General features: G+C 38.6%; 1 protein-coding gene across 1 annotated transcript; it reads left to right on the top strand.

The window, feature by feature from the left end:
- The first annotated feature begins 2,036 nt into the window (after nt 1-2,036).
- KBTBD8 (kelch repeat and BTB domain containing 8) lies at nt 2,037-14,913 on the top strand. The gene is made up of 4 exons (XM_055558293.1): nt 2,037-2,191; nt 2,840-3,050; nt 7,720-8,834; nt 11,602-14,913. The coding sequence occupies exons 1-4, from the start codon at nt 2,176-2,178 to the stop codon at nt 12,063-12,065; spliced, it is 1,806 nt and encodes a 601-aa protein (XP_055414268.1). The 5' UTR covers nt 2,037-2,175; the 3' UTR covers nt 12,066-14,913.
- The last annotated feature ends 1,094 nt before the right edge of the window (nt 14,914-16,007 follow it).

Genomic DNA, 16,007 nt, shown 5'->3' with positions numbered 1-16,007 from the left:
TTAAAAAAATGGAAAAAAAATATTGCCAAATCTATTTCTTAGTTAAGTGAAAATTAAATGTAAAAGCAAATTGGCCAAATTTCTAAAACCTTAAACAGGTGGCTACCAAAAACCAAACTCAAACAATAAAACCCCTATTTTAACAGGCTTGAAAAGGTTGACAGATAAAATACAAAACACCCAATTAAATCTGATTCAGATAACAAGTGATATTTTACTATAAGTATCTCCCGATACTGTGCCTTCTGTGTTTTTATTCGCTAAATTTGGCAACCCTAAGTATTGATGTCATTTGTTTTGTGTGTGCTAGTTGCTCGGTTGTATCCAGCTCTTTGTGACCCCATGGAATGTACCTGCCAGGTTCCTCTTTCCATGGAATTCTCCAGGCAGTAATACTGGAGTGGATAGCCATTCCCTTCTCCAGGGGGTCTTCCCAACCCAGGGATCAAACCCAGGTCTCCTGCTTTGTAGTCAGACTCTTTACCGTCAGAGCCACCAGGGAAGCCATTAATATTGTGAGTGAAATTCCCACTATTTCCGTAAGGTAGAAAGCAACAACATTTGGCTCATAAAAAAATGGAAATTTAAAGTCCTGAATAACAGAAGTTAAATCAATTTCATTCATGCAGAACTGTGTATATAGGGTTATCAATGTCCACATATCCCAGTCCCAAAGAAACACAAATTCTTGTTAACCTGCACAGAATTATAATACTTTGAGCTCTAAATTATTCAGCCGACCTTGTAGGACAGAACTGTATTGTTTTTCCTCATTCTCTCTGTTCCACAATTACAACTTAAATTCTGAGATCCTTCATCAGAAGATTGAACTATTTGGTCTTTTCAGGGTTAGAAAAGCTATGCTCATGCACTAACTATATATCATCCAAAACTTCCTTACTATTCGCTGGTAAGACTTCCTTACAAGTCAAATATTTGGAAATAGCATTTCCAATGTTAGCTCATTTGTGCCTTACATTTATTTTTCAAATATTAACTACCTATAATGTGCCAGGCACCCTGTTAGATGCTAGAAGTACGGGAGAAGAAAATCAAAACATGTCAACAGTAAAAACATTTTTGTTTTCTTTCAAAAGGCTTGCTGCCTATGAAGCAGCTAGAAAAGGAATTATTATTCACACACTACAGGTGAAGGAGCTAAGTGACCAAGAATTAAATGGTCTTATCTAAAGGTCCCACATTAAGAAGTAGAGCCAGGGAGTCAATAATCGTCCCTCGTTTCAGGCTCAGGGCACTTTTCAAGATTTCTTCAAAGGAAAATCCAGACTACTTAGTATCTTCACCACTCAATTTACCAGGAGCAAAAAGGAAAGCGTCTTGAATCCCTCTGTAATGTTCATGTACTCTTAAAAGTGGAACAGGTGTTCCCCGGGTGCTCAAGAAAAGCAACGCATTGAGTGGGAGTTAAAGATCCTGAGCGGCGGTTGTAACCAGACCAATTAATCTGTAGAAACCGCAGCACTCAGCCAAGTCGATGCTGTTTCAATTGGGTGTCACAGGTGACTCATCAAAGATGGCTTGCTTTTTGGCCTCCTGATATTTTTCTTAGGGGTGAGGTGTCAGGTTTCCTTCCCATTTTTGGACAACAGCTCTCTTGTCCATTTCCAAATTTTTCTGGTTTCACAGCCCTCACGTGGACCCCAGCTTTCATACCGGAAGCTAGTCATTGGCAGGAGGTTTAGGAAACGAAGGACGAGGTGGGGAAGAAAAAAAAAAAAAGAACCGGGGGCCTGGAGAGAGGCCTAAAATGGGGAAATTTGCACTTCAAGAGCTTTCCCTAACCTAGCCTCTCAGAATGACAGCTCTCCTCAGCCAGAAGACTACCTCTTCCGGCAGGCGCTGCGCGCCCCACAGACACAGGCTGGCGGGCTCCCTGCACTCCGCCCCCACCCAAAACAGCCAATAGAAATTCCGAGCTTGGGCCTCCGCCCTACACGGACCACGCGGGAGCGGGGGCAATAAAACTACATTTCCCGACGTGCCGGTGCGCTCCTCGTGACCAATAGACCCCCTGATTTCGGAGCCTAGGGGCGGAGCCGGATGCATAGGTCACCCCATTGGCTACGGACGGCTTAGAAGAGCCGGAACCCGGGAGAGAGAGAAGCGAAATGACATTTCCTCTTTAAATAGCTGGAGCCCGGGCCGCGTCTAGAAATGGCCGCGTCGGCAGGTGGGTCGTGTGGTGGCTAGGGAGGTGTGGAGGGGAGGTGGGCCGGAGGCCAAGTTCGTGCTGCGAGCTTAGGCGGCGGCGATGAGGACTGGGAGAGAAGGATGGAGAGGTGGACAGAGATGAGGAGAGGGAGGATGAGTGGCGTGGAGGGAGGTGGGCGGTCCGGCCGGACAGGGATGGGGAGGCCGGGTACCCGCCGCCGCTCCGACCTGTTCGCAAGGCGGTTGAGGAGGCAGTGGCGGCCGCCATCCATCGAGCTTCCCTTGTGAGGCTCCTGCCCTCCGCTCTCAGCTGGGACGTTCTGGCTGTTGGCGGAGTCGCCGCAGACACCTCGCCTGTTCTGCCTGCGCTGTCTGTCGGCGAGCACGGGGCTTCGGGCTCGCCGGGCTCCGGGAGAAGCAGGCTGGTGTTTGAACTTGCATCTCACCTCGCTCTTTCCCATATCCTATCTCGCGTTCTCACTGAGGGAGTCTATATACATATGTGTATTTTTGTAGCGGGGAGAAAGCAAGCCAAGCAGACAATCCCCAGCCCCATCCCACAGACAACAACAAAACCAACCAAACAAACACAAAAACAAAAAATAAAACCCGCGACGCCGAAACTGGCCCCGAACTTCTTGTGGTTGTACGATTTTTCTCCTCCTAGATTTAAGTAAGTCTTCCCCAACACCGAATGGAATACCATCTTCAGACACAGCCAGCGATGCCATGGACCCCTTCCATGCTTGCAGTATTCTTAAGCAACTCAAAACAATGTACGATGAAGGACAGCTGACAGACATTGTAGTGGAAGTGGATCACGGGAAAACATTTTCCTGTCATAGAAACGTTCTTGCTGCAATCAGCCCTTATTTCAGGTATGATGTTGGTGGAAACCTCTATTGATGTCTGCACCGAGTCCCCTTTCTCCTTCAGTACTGCCCACTTCATTTTTATATTGAGATGCAACAATGGATGAAACTAATGTATTTGTTTCCTGAGAATAAATAACAGGCCCTATTTTATTAAGCCCCCCTTTTTAAAAAAACTTACAGATTCTTCTAGAATTCAGATGACTGGTTTTAAGTCAATAAATATGTTTTTGTTTGTATGTTTCAGAAAAATCTAAAATTGCACTGCCCAATATGGCAGCCACTAGCCATGTGTGGCTAAACTTCACTTATCTAAAATTAAATAAAATGAAAAAAAAAAAATCAGTTCCTCAGGTACACTAACCACATTTAAAGTGCTCAGTAGCCACATATAGCTAGTGGTTGCCCCACTGTATAGCCCTGAAACAGAACCTTTCCATCACTGAAAGTTTTATTGTACAGTGCTGATCTGGAATTTGTTCCAGAAATTTATCCAGGATTTCTTTAGTGCATGTTAACTCTTTTAGAATTTAAAAATTAATAGCCTTTTCTTTTAAAAACAAATTGCCCACTTAATGGACTGTTTTAATCCCATGATGATAACAGCAGTGAAGTAAAAATCAATGAAATACCGTTTCTATGTGTGTTAGGCCCCACACTAATGACTATTTCTAAGATTTCCAGAAGTATTTTAGAGGTCAGTTTTCATTTTCATTTATATTCATCTTTATATATTATAAAACTTTGAAAAGTAAAATTTCAAAACTTGGATCTAAAAAACAATGTCATACTCTAAGACAAGATCAGTGATAAAGGCAATTTCCTGTTCAAGTTTAACTTTTTTTTTTGTTTGAAGTACTCACTTTAAGCCTTTTTGTTTTCAAAAATGGTGCATGAATGACTGTGAAATAATTTTCTCAGCCACACAGTAAATATATTTTTTCCTTTTGAAGGTGCTTACCTTTATAGGGCATATAGCAGTGTAATGTTCCAGACAGTAGTTTCTGCTTCCTCTTTCTCAGAATACTGGGTTAAATATAGTCACTTCAGTTTGATGTTTATGATGTAACCATTTAGATTTGCATTGGATAGGCCATTGCACTATTAAGTATTAACCATAACAAGGGTGTGACCTGGAAAGAAAAAAGCAGAAACTGGTATACACGAAAGGTATGAAGTATGCAAATTGCTGGTGAGATTCAGTTATCAAGGCTATCCATTAGATATGGTCAGGTCATTTATGTTTATATATGCTACAGTTACGCTTATCAAGCTCTAGGTAATGCTCATTTTACCTATGTCACTTTATATAATCTTTATAATCCTATTTCTACACTCTTGTTATTCCCATTTTACATGTGAAAAAACTGAGGCTCAAAGAGGTTACGTGAACTGCCTAAATCATCTAACTAGTAAGTGGCAGAGGCTGGATTGGAGTCCAGAGCCAGGCTTCTTAGTCACTGTATATAACTTTTAAGGAACAAGAGTGGGTCCTCTTTAAATTTTAATTTACAGAAGTGTTAATTGTATATTAGATTTAAATAGTAAAAAAAAAAATTGAAACTTTAAAGTGAAAATATTTATATCTCAGTGTAATTTTATATTCTGGCTTATATCATTTAAATATCATACTTGGTTAAAATTAGTTTCGAGGACCTGACAAATCTTTTGGAAAGAGTATGCTATAGTAGATTTTCTTGCTTTCCAAGAAGTTAAGGAAATGCTTGGAAGGCTTTCTAAGCATAAGACAGGAGAAGTCAAATGAAGGTATTTGGCTAGAAGACTCAAGGATTAGGTTCTTCTCACTTGACTAGAGCTTTTGTACAGAAGTTTCTTGGGCACCAGTGTTGCACCTTATGTGAGATGTAAAAAGTCATACTTAATATTTGCAAATCTTGCATCACTGATGGAAAAAATAGAATAGCTTGCAATCTGCCATGGCTGTTTCCTGATCCCAGAGACTTGTCAGAAATAAAATGTGTATAATTATTAGAAACATGCTGCTCAGGGTTTTGTGTGAGGAAGTACTCCCACTTGAATTAGAGTTTACATACAGAACATGATAGAACAGAGGGGAACTTGCATGTTACACTGCTGTGTGTGAGGCCAGCTTATTCAAGTCAGTAGAGTAGCTCCCTTGATAAAGGGTTATGTGGTAATGTTCTCCTTTGGGATTTAATCTTTGCATAATGAAGGGCTTTCTTTTTCTTTTTCTTTTTTTTTTTTTTATTTTTTTTTAATTTTTTTTTTTCTTTTTTTAATGTAGGTTTTATTATTATTATTTTAAATTTTTTTTTTTTTAAATTTTATTTTATTTTTAAACTTTACATAACTGTATTAGATTTGCCAAATATCAAAATGAATCCGCCACAGGTTTACATGTGTTCCCCATCCTTGGGACCTATATAACTGAGTTTTTCAGTACCTGAATTGAAAAACCAGCTCATACATTGGAACGTTTAGTTTTCAGTCATTTAAGGGAAAAAAAAAAAAAAAAGTCTGCAGGATATTAAACTTAAATTTTGCATAATAGCAGTAAAATTAGGACTCAAAGGATAGTTAACCCAGGTAACAAGCTGGGTCCAGGTACCCCTGTATACCTCCAGTATTACATATTGCATTTTTGAATTAATTTCATGTTTTTGACAAAGACATTAAAAGTGATCTGAAAATCTTCCCACTTTTTTTCATAACATCACACTTAATATAGGAGAGGTCTGGATCTGAATAATCAAGTTTATCCCCAGTGTTAGGTCAGTATCTTCAACAGACATCTATTAAGCATTCTAGGGCATACCATCCTTTTCTCAAGAGTATTTTAAAAGAGCTTTTGACCTTTTTATAAGTTTAATTTTAAGAACTTCTTAGAAAGAAACATCAAAGGAAAGAGAAGAAAGGCAAATGATGTTTATAAATGACTAGCATTTTAAATGGAGAAGGCGATGGCACCCCACTCCAGTACTCTTGCCTGGAAAATCCCATGGACGGAGGAGCCTGGTGGGCTGCAGTCCATGGAGTCGCGAAGAGTCAGACATGACTAAGTGACTTCCCTTTCACTTTTCACTTTCATGCATTGGAGAAGGAAATGGCAACCCACTCCAGTGTTCTTGCCTGGAGAATCCCAGGGATGGAGGAGCCTGGTGGGCTGCCGTTTATGGGGTTGCACCGAGTCGGACACGACTGAAGTGACTTAGCAGCAGCAGCACTTTAAATAAAAAGCTAGGATTTTGATGTCTTAATGGTTTGGCCAAGAAAGTACCATGCTGTGCTGTGCTTAGTCACTCATACTGACTCTGTCCATGGGGATTCTCCAGCAAGAATACAGGAGTGGGTTGCCATGCCCTCCTCCAGGGCATCTTCCCAACCCAGGGATCAAACCCAGGTTCTCCTGCATTGCAGGTGGATTCTTTACCAGCTGAGCCTCCAGGGAAGCCCAAGAACACTGGAGTGGGTAACCTATCTCTTCTCCAGGGCATCTTCCCCACCCAGGAATCAAACTGGGGTCTCCTGCATTGCAGGTGGATTCTTTACCAGCTGAACTACCAGGGAAGCGCTGAAAGTACCATAAAAACACATTAAAAAAGAAAAGGAAAAGAAAGCTTGGTCTCAAAGACAAGAACCTGGAATTTTTGAAAACCAACAAAATCAGATCTGCAACAAATCCGTTAATTCTTAAATTCTCTTTAGAAGTAGGCATTTATTAATATTAACCCTACTCAGATCTTTATTTATGGCCTCCCAGGTGGCTCAGTGTTAAACAATCCCTCTGTGATGCAGGAGACAGGGGTTCAATTGCTGGGTTGGGAAGATCTCCCAGAGAAGGAAATGGCACCTACTCCAGTATTCCTGCCTGGGAAATCCCAGGACAAAGGAGCCTGGAGGGCTACAGTCCCTCGGGTCCCAAAGAGTCAGACACAACTGAGCATCAATGAGGCTAACATTTTTATTATATTTTATAAATAGATAAAACTATGGTAACTTTGAGAAAATCAAGTATATTTCTTGATTTTCTCAAGCAAAAATTTTCAAAATATCCAAGGATAACTGATGAATTGATGTGCTTTATATTCTTTATAGTGATTAAGGAAGCATTCAAAGGATAATTATTTTAAAAAGGAGTAGGAAGAAAATAAGAACTTCTGAAGAACATCTTATTTATCTAAGCTAAAATTTTTAAAGATACGTTTTGGGTACAGGTTGCCTTGTAAATTTCCACTGGGTTATGAGAAGTTTGATTAGACAGTTTCTATATGTTAATGTGTCACACTGATACCCCATAGGTATTTGTAAACTTTCTGACTGACCTGGTGATTGAAATAAGTCCCTAAAGCAACTTGATCAGAAGCCTGGATAGGGCTCCAAGGAAAATAAGATGTCCTGGAATATGCCTTGCCACTTTTCGGTTTGATTTAGTTGGGTATACTCTGCTTTTCTCAGAGTTGGCACAAAGTGGACTGACTGGCCCTGACAATAGGGTTTCTTTGAGATTAGCCAGATTAAATCCTTCTGCTAGATGATCAACTTTTATCCCTTTCCTGATATTCAGGATATCAGGAAACATATTAGGAAATGTTTTTCAGGTTCAAAAAGTGATCCTTGTGATAACTTTTTACAAGCTTGCCAACAATAATTTTTATTTGTAGTGCAGATAAATTCACCACTCTTTCCTTCCTAGATCCATGTTCACTAGCGGCCTTACAGAAAGCACTCAAAAAGAAGTTCGAATTGTTGGTGTTGAAGCCGAGTCGATGGATTTAGTGTTGAACTATGCCTATACCTCCAGAGTTGTTCTGACAGAGGCCAATGTTCAAGCCTTGTTCACTGCAGCTAGCATCTTCCAGATTCCCTCCATCCAAGACCAGTGTGCCAAGTACATGATCAGTCATTTGGACCCACAAAATTCTATCGGGGTCTTCATCTTTGCTGATCATTACGGTCATCAGGAACTTGGAGATCGATCTAAAGAATACATTCGTAAAAAGTTCCTGTGTGTCACCAAAGAACAGGAGTTTCTTCAGCTGACAAAAGACCAACTGATAAGTATCCTAGACAGTGATGATTTAAACGTAGACCGGGAAGAGCATGTTTATGAGAGTATTGTAAGGTGGTTTGAACATGAACAGAATGAAAGAGAAGTGCACCTTCCAGAAATTTTTGCCAAATGCATACGTTTTCCTCTGATGGAAGACACCTTTATAGAGAAAATTCCACCTCAGTTTGCACAGGCTATCGCCAAAAGCTGTGTGGAAAAGGGACCAGCCAGTCCCAATGGCTGTACACAGAGACTTGGAATGACTGCATCGGAAATGATCATATGTTTCGACGCAGCCCACAAACACTCAGGAAAGAAGCAAACAGTGCCTTGTCTAGATATATTCACAGGAAGAGTGTTCAAACTATGCAAACCACCAAATGATCTGAGAGAAGTTGGAATTCTTGTATCACCAGATAATGATATTTACATTGCAGGAGGGTACAGGCCAAGCAGCAGCGAGGTATCCATTGACCACAAGGCAGAAAATGATTTCTGGATGTATGACCATTCCACCAATAGGTGGCTTTCCAAACCATCCTTGCTTCGAGCCAGAATAGGCTGCAAACTGGTGTACTGCTGTGGTAAGATGTATGCAATTGGAGGGCGTGTCTACGAAGGTGATGGGAGAAACTCACTAAAATCTGTGGAGTGCTATGACAGCAGAGAGAACCGCTGGACTACTGTTTGCGCCATGCCTGTTGCAATGGAGTTTCATAATGCCGTGGAATACAAAGAGAAGATCTATGTTTTACAGGGTAGGTGCCCAAGTGGTTAAAGTATTTCTTGGAAGAGTCTGTTCTTTAAGGGACTAGTAAAGAAAATAAAATTTTCAATCAAAAAAGGCAGGTACTTTCAAGTTCCTAAAATGATCCTGTAAGTTTTTTATGTTCTTACTGTCTTTTAACATCATGTGACATAAGTATTTTTGAAAACTTTTTTTCCCATAAATAATAGTTCAGCATTTGAGAAAAACTATTTCTGTTCCATTTTTAAGACTTTAAACAAGGAAGCAAGTTTGATACATAACTTTTTGCAGTTGAATGATATATAATCAAGGGATGGTAGCAAGTATTCTTCTTATGGAATGTACTGGATTAGTTTAAAAGAGAAAAAAAGAACAAAGCCTCAACTGCAGTTGTACTACTCAGTTGCCAAAGAATTTTGTATGAAGTCTTACGATGGCAAAGGTTATGAAACTCACTTACAAAGAGTTTGAAATCACACTGTTCAAGATTTTAGTTTCACTGCCGTTGATGTTGTCACCCATAATACAGTGTTTTCAATTTTTTTTTCACTGAAAAATTTTGAGATGCCATCTTTTTAACATTATAAGATGAGAGGGATGGTAATATACTTAGCTTAAAAATTTTTGTTTAAACAGTTGAAGACTGGTACCTTGATAAAGATACCAGAAAGAAGAACTGAGTAACAGTAAATAAGATACTTGATTCAAGGTTCTCATTTGTGCTAATATTTTCCTTGTGTTTGGTTTCTTATTTTAGTTGCTTGAATGCTGAATACAGTATTGACAATGCCAACATCCTTCTTCTTTTGCATTTCTTAACTGCTTATAGATAAATGCTTTCCTTCACTACTATAAAAAAAAAACAAAAAACAAAAAAAAAAACAAGGAAAGGGGTGCAAGTTCTGTGTAGATACATATGATTTTTTAGTTTTTTTCCCCACTGTAAGTTTTTTTTTAATATTCTTTGCTGTAATCCTTTATTTGACTTATAATTTCTTAGAAATGCCTAAACCCATTTGTTTAAACTTCAGTGTAAAGTTAATTCTCCAGAGAGAGTAAGGAATACTCTCGTGCCTCATTTTAGTTGAATGGAAGCCTGGGATGATGGAGGTTTGTTGGTCTTGCCAAAAAATGGAGTTATCTGAATGGATGTAAAAATCTATAAAGAATGGTTAGATAGGGCTTCCTAGGTGGCTCAGGTGGTAAAGAATCTGCCTTTAGTCCTGGAGAGCCAGGTTCAATCCTTGGGTTGGGAAGATCCCCTGGAGAAGGGAATGGCTACACTCCAGTATTCTTGCCTGGAGAATTCCATGACCTGAGGAGCCTGGTGGGTTACAGTCCATGGGGTTGCAGAGTTGGACACAACTCAGCAAGTAACACTTTGACTTACATGGTTGGATGGGTTATATCATCCAATATGATGAAGCTCTCTCTTCATAGATTTTTGGTTTTACTGGCTAAGCAGTTATTTTTTAGTAGAGACAGAATTAATTAGAAGACTCCCAAATGGAATATAAAGGTTGTATATTAATTTAAATACTAAAGCAAAGTAACAGTGAATTAACAGAATTTCAGGGTTGGAATGAACATTGTTTAATCAGATTGTATTTTATATAAGACAGATCTGAGGCATTGAGGGTTTTAATTGCCCATTACTGGTTTTGGTTTATTAAAGTCAACTTTAGGTTTAAAAATCAGCTTTTAAAATGTATTATCTTTCCTTTTTATAAGAAATTTGTAGCGAGGTAGTACATGGTAAAAAGTGTTCATTCCTGTCTTCTTTATTAAGAATCCTGTTACATTTTAGTCAAGAAGCATAGGGAATATGCAGGCAAAAGCTGAGAGTTTAACAAGCTATTTTATGAAAACCTGTATTTTTTCAGCATCACTTTTATTAGGTAGGTAGTTATATTTATTGATATGAGTTAACCTAGTTCAAAACAGTTTTCAAGGGGAAGCTCAATTTAGAAGTAGGTACTTCTGATCTAAACAAAGCCTCTTTATATAAATAAACTTGACGTGAACAGTCAGAAGATCATGCCCGACTGTCAGTGGCTATTGGAGTACCATTTAATCTGATCATAAAGGGTTCAGATTTTCATATCAAAGACTTTATTTGATTCTTTCAAATCCAAGATTTTAATGTTATAATTAGCCAAGCTCTTGTAAATCTTCACTAGCTTAATTCTTTTAGACATTTTTACATCGGCAGTGTGACTCAGCACACCTTTTCATTGTCAAAACAGAATGGAAACGGCCTCATAGTCAATTCCATAAATGATGTGCATGTTTTCTAACAGCTTAAGGTCATATTTTCTCCTCTTGATATTTGTCTTTGCCTTATAGCAACACTAAAGTAAACACATTAGTGGCCCATAGACACAAATCTGCACAATTCTATGTACTACCTTATAATTAAATAACTAGCACATAAATTTATCATGGCTTATTCATGATTGAACCTATATGCATATTTTGATCTTCCTGGCTAACCATTAGTAATAGTACTTTTTATAAGAGCTAGCTTAAAATCAATTTTCTGAAATACCCAGATATTTGGATAGAGTAAATGAAACCAAGCTCTTAACCCTTATACTGCCATCAAGCCAAAGTAACTTCTCACACTTACCAGTTTGAATGCCCCAAATCAGGTTGATTCTAATATTATGTTATGTTGTGCCATGGGATGTAGATGTTTTAAGCTATCTTATATTTAAATGTTCATATTCTTGTTTTCTTTTCTCTCTCTCTCTTTTTTTTCCTTTTTCTTTCTTTAGGAGAGTTTTTCCTCTTCTATGAGCCTCAGAAAGACTACTGGGGTTTCTTAACCCCCATGACTGTGCCTAGAATCCAGGGCTTAGCAGCTGTATACAAGAACTCTATCTACTACATAGCTGGAACCTGTGGAAATCATCAGCGGATGTTTACTGTAGAAGCCTATGATATTGAGCTCAATAAGTGGACTCGTAAGAAGGACTTTCCATGTGATGAGTCCATAAACCCATACCTTAAACTGGTACTTTTCCAGAATAAGCTCCATTTATTTGTTCGAGCTACTCAAGTGACCGTTGAAGAACATGTCTTCAGAACCAGCAGAAAAAATTCCCTTTACCAGTATGATGATATCACTGACCAATGGATGAAAGTATATGAGACCCCAGATCGCCTCTGGGACCTTGGCCGGCATTTTGAATGTGCTGTTGCTAAACTGTATCCTCAGTGTCTTCAGAAAGTACTTTAATGAATGGCAGGCCTTAGTGAGCTCACCGGCATCTTGTGCTGGAGGAAACTTAGTCTTTCAGTGATAAGAAGAAGTGCTGTCAGTATTTAAGAAAGCTGAAGAGAGTTTACACATGGAGATGGGTGCTGTTTAAGATGAGTGTAGGGAGGGATTTCTTTTCATCCATGTGATGTTTTCATTTCAGTAAGCAAAAGGTAACAAAGTGCAATTATCAGCATTTTTTTTTTCTGGTATAAAAGTAATCACATCATTCTAGAATTGCGTGTTGAATAGTCACTGAGATACCAGACGAATTGACAACTATGCACTCTTAGAAGAGCAGTTAGGGTACTATGGATTAGAGACATCCAAAATAGTTTGATGTGACTTTTTATTTTAAATACGGGTAAAAATTTGAGGCAATATCACTAGGACTTTAGCTGTGACTTCTCTGCTACAGAGACGCACTAACTTAGATCCTCATTCTGAATATGTGTATATTTTGTGTACTGTTTTCATGTGTACTGGATTTAAATGTGTTATTAGAGTAGTTTGAAGGAAAAACAAATCAGTCTCAGAAAGAGCTTTTAGTTGGATTGTTTTATATTTCCCATGTTAGTTTAAATTAAGCTAAAGTTTTAAAGTAGTTTTGTGTTGACAATTTTTTCAAGTGCTAACACTGTCTCATTTTTTTTTTTTTTTTTTTTTAAATCCCGAGAAGGGTTCAAATTCACAGGTGGCTGGTGCTAGTATAAGTTAACTCATGTGTATAGTTAGGTATATTTCAAATATCTGAGCCTATGCTTACCTTTCAAATTGGTATGTTAGTTTCATGGCCATAGTACTTGACTTGCTGAACTCTTGTGATTTCACAAGATTCTCTGCTTACATGATGGCAAGCTATGGCTAGTTACTGGTCTAACTGGATTCACTCTGAGAATAGTGAGAAGACTATTATCCTCATTTTGCACTAACACGGGCCATTTGTCGCCTAAACTCCTTTCCATCCTTACCTGTCCATTCATTATCGGTACAATGAAAGGTAACTTAATTGTCTTCTGCACAGAGCAGAATGTGAAGTTTTAACTCCTAATTTGAAAATTCTGTTTTCCAGAAACATAAAACTCCTGCAATAGTCTCATTTAATGTCTTTTGCATTACCTATGACAATTAAAACCTCATTTTTAAAAAAGTTTTTGCACTTAACAGTTATGAATAGTTTTGCATTGAAAACCTTTGTTCTAACTGCAGGTGACTGAGAAGGAAAAGTGTGAGTGAATAGAAACATAGCATTATAGGTACTAAATCATTTTTCATATTTAACTGATTAATTTCTAACAGAAATACTCACAGAGAGAACAAACCAACTCATGTGTTATACCTAAGGCAGATATTTAGATCAGTAACTTATTTTTTACTCTTCCCGGAATAAGTAATAAAGGATATAAGTATAGCCAGAGTCTGTCCTTAACTGGAACATTTTGATTCCCTTAAAGAAAACAAACTGGCACAGTTTGTATTAAAAACTCTTGCACAAATTGTAATATGATACTGTGAAACAAATCGAAAACATTGCCTCTTTGCATCACATACCTCGTTTTTTGGAAACTTTCCAAACTGCTTGTCATAGCCCTCTACAAGTAGGGAATGTTTCCTGAAGCCGAATTGAAAGTGGACAGCATTTAGAGAATTGACATTTTAAAATCCAGTCTTGGGAAGCTGGGTACGTGCTTTCTTCCTGCTGGCCTTGGTAGTGTGTCTATAGTCTCCTTATTGACTGTCAACTAATCAGCTATTTTTTTTCTTCTGAGTTTTTCTTTCTCTTCGTGCTGTTTTGGGGCTTTTTCTGTGAGCATTTTGAAGCATCTACACCGTGATGCATTGTCAAGGGGAGGAAAAACCAAACTAAACATTACAAGAGATGTTCCCATAATTTATTTTTGAAAGCTTTGTTGCTTCCTGTGACTTCCTGCCGCTTTTTGACAATCTCCTGTATTTATTTAGAACACTGTGTTACTTGAAAACATGACATTAGAACATTAACAATTTCCATGTGCCGTGTGATGTATAGGAGTACAATGTACTGTAGTTAATTCTGCAGTCGATTTATTCTATTGATCTGCACAACAGTTGATCCTCTAACAATTGATCCTATAACCGTTTATACTGAGGGTGTGCTCTAAGGATAGTGTGTCAAAGCCAAGGTTTAGAATTTGCTATGGAAGTATCAATAGAATATATATTGAATTTTGTATGAATACCTATTTGTTTAAATTATATAGCTGGGATATTTTGCCACTTTTCAGATGATTTCAGAAGAGGTTCTAGAAAACTAGGATTAGTAATATGTGTGGGTCTGTGTTTAGATATTTAAGGTACATTTGCTTAGTATGATGAGAATATAAGTAAAAGGCATAATGGGTACTATAGAATTAAAATAGAGGGTGATAGATGCCAGTCCCACTTGAGCTTTGTTTTTGCATTTGAAGAAAGTATGTAGCACTTTCCTATGTATTTTTTATACATTGAAAACTGGATGTGGTATAACTATGTTATAGGAAAGTAGAAACTGTATTCTTTATTTTCCATCTTTGTTTTCTGTTATCCTACAAAGTTGATGCTTAAGCATCAAGCTGATTTCACTGCTGCATGAGAGAAAGTGGATGTGATCTTGCAAGGAATCAGATTTTCTACGTGAAACAGTTTAAAATGGCATTCGATGTTCTGTGCTCAGGTATGTAGTTAAGTACTGTAGTCCTTTGGGGGCAAATGTGTAGATATTTTTAAACATTTTGCCATAATTGCACAATTTTTTGCATTTTTACCTGATGGCATTGTTTCTTGTAATAAAACTTTTTCTGACTGACAAGTTCCATTGTCATAAATTGATCTCTGACCTAGCAAATTTGGAAGAATTAAAACTTCGTGAAAAATCATGTAATACCTTTTATCGGGAATTGGAGGAGATTTTAATCTACCAAATGCCTGGTCTCTGGTACAAAATGAACAAGGTAATTCATAATGCTTGAATAATGCTCTTGAAATTCTGAAGCACATGCACTCATCAGTAGCCCCTTTGTTGAGTGGTTCTGCCCTCAACTCTTGGTGTCCCACTCCTCTCTCTCACAATTCATGTCAACCCATCAGGAAATCCTATTGCCTCTTCCTTCAAAATGTACCTCAACTCTCACCACATATCTCTTGCACCACTATCACCCCAGTCTAAACTAGCCGACCTTGTCTGCCTTAATGCTGTGCCACTGAGTTGATCTCCTCTCCATCACCTTTGGCTCCTTGTAATCTATTCTGTCCACACAGTAGCCAGAGTGTTCCTGTTGAAACATTAAGTCAGATTACTTTCTTCTGCTTGGATCCCAGTGGCTCCCCATCTCCCGTCATATGAGAGCCACACCCCTTCCTCCCATGATCCATCCCAACCCTACTCTTGGAACTACATTGCTGTTCCACCTGCTCACTCCATTCCAGCCATGCTGACTGCTGTTCCAAGCCCCTTCAACATCAAGGCCTTTTTCCTTGCTGTGTTTTCTGCTGAGGAAGCCCTGACAACTCACTTATTTAAGCATTAAAACTCCAGACAGGCCTTCCCTGACCACCTTGTGTAAAACAATTCCTTCCAAACTCACCCTCACCCATACCACCAGTCTTTTCCCAATTTATTTTTCATACATCTCCCCCCATTCAAATGTAAGTTCCATGAAGGCAGGGGATTTATTTTATTTCTTGTTCACCTCAGCCCAGCACCTGGAACCTACAAGGCATTCAAAGTTGTAAAAAACAAATTTTCATTTCAGTCTTAGAAAACCCTGGGAAGCGGCAGAACCAGTGCTATCACCTCCGTTTTATCAGATCAGAAACACAAAGCCCAAGTAAATCGCTGAAGGTTGTGTAACTAATGAGAAGCTCACCAGGATCAGAGCCAAGCACTCCACTTTGACTCAATCT

This window comes from Bubalus kerabau, chromosome 20 (assembly GCF_029407905.1).
Source record: "Bubalus kerabau isolate K-KA32 ecotype Philippines breed swamp buffalo chromosome 20, PCC_UOA_SB_1v2, whole genome shotgun sequence".
In the NCBI taxonomy this organism is placed as follows: Eukaryota; Metazoa; Chordata; class Mammalia; order Artiodactyla; family Bovidae; genus Bubalus; species Bubalus kerabau.
This window is presented reverse-complemented; position numbering and strand designations above follow the sequence as displayed.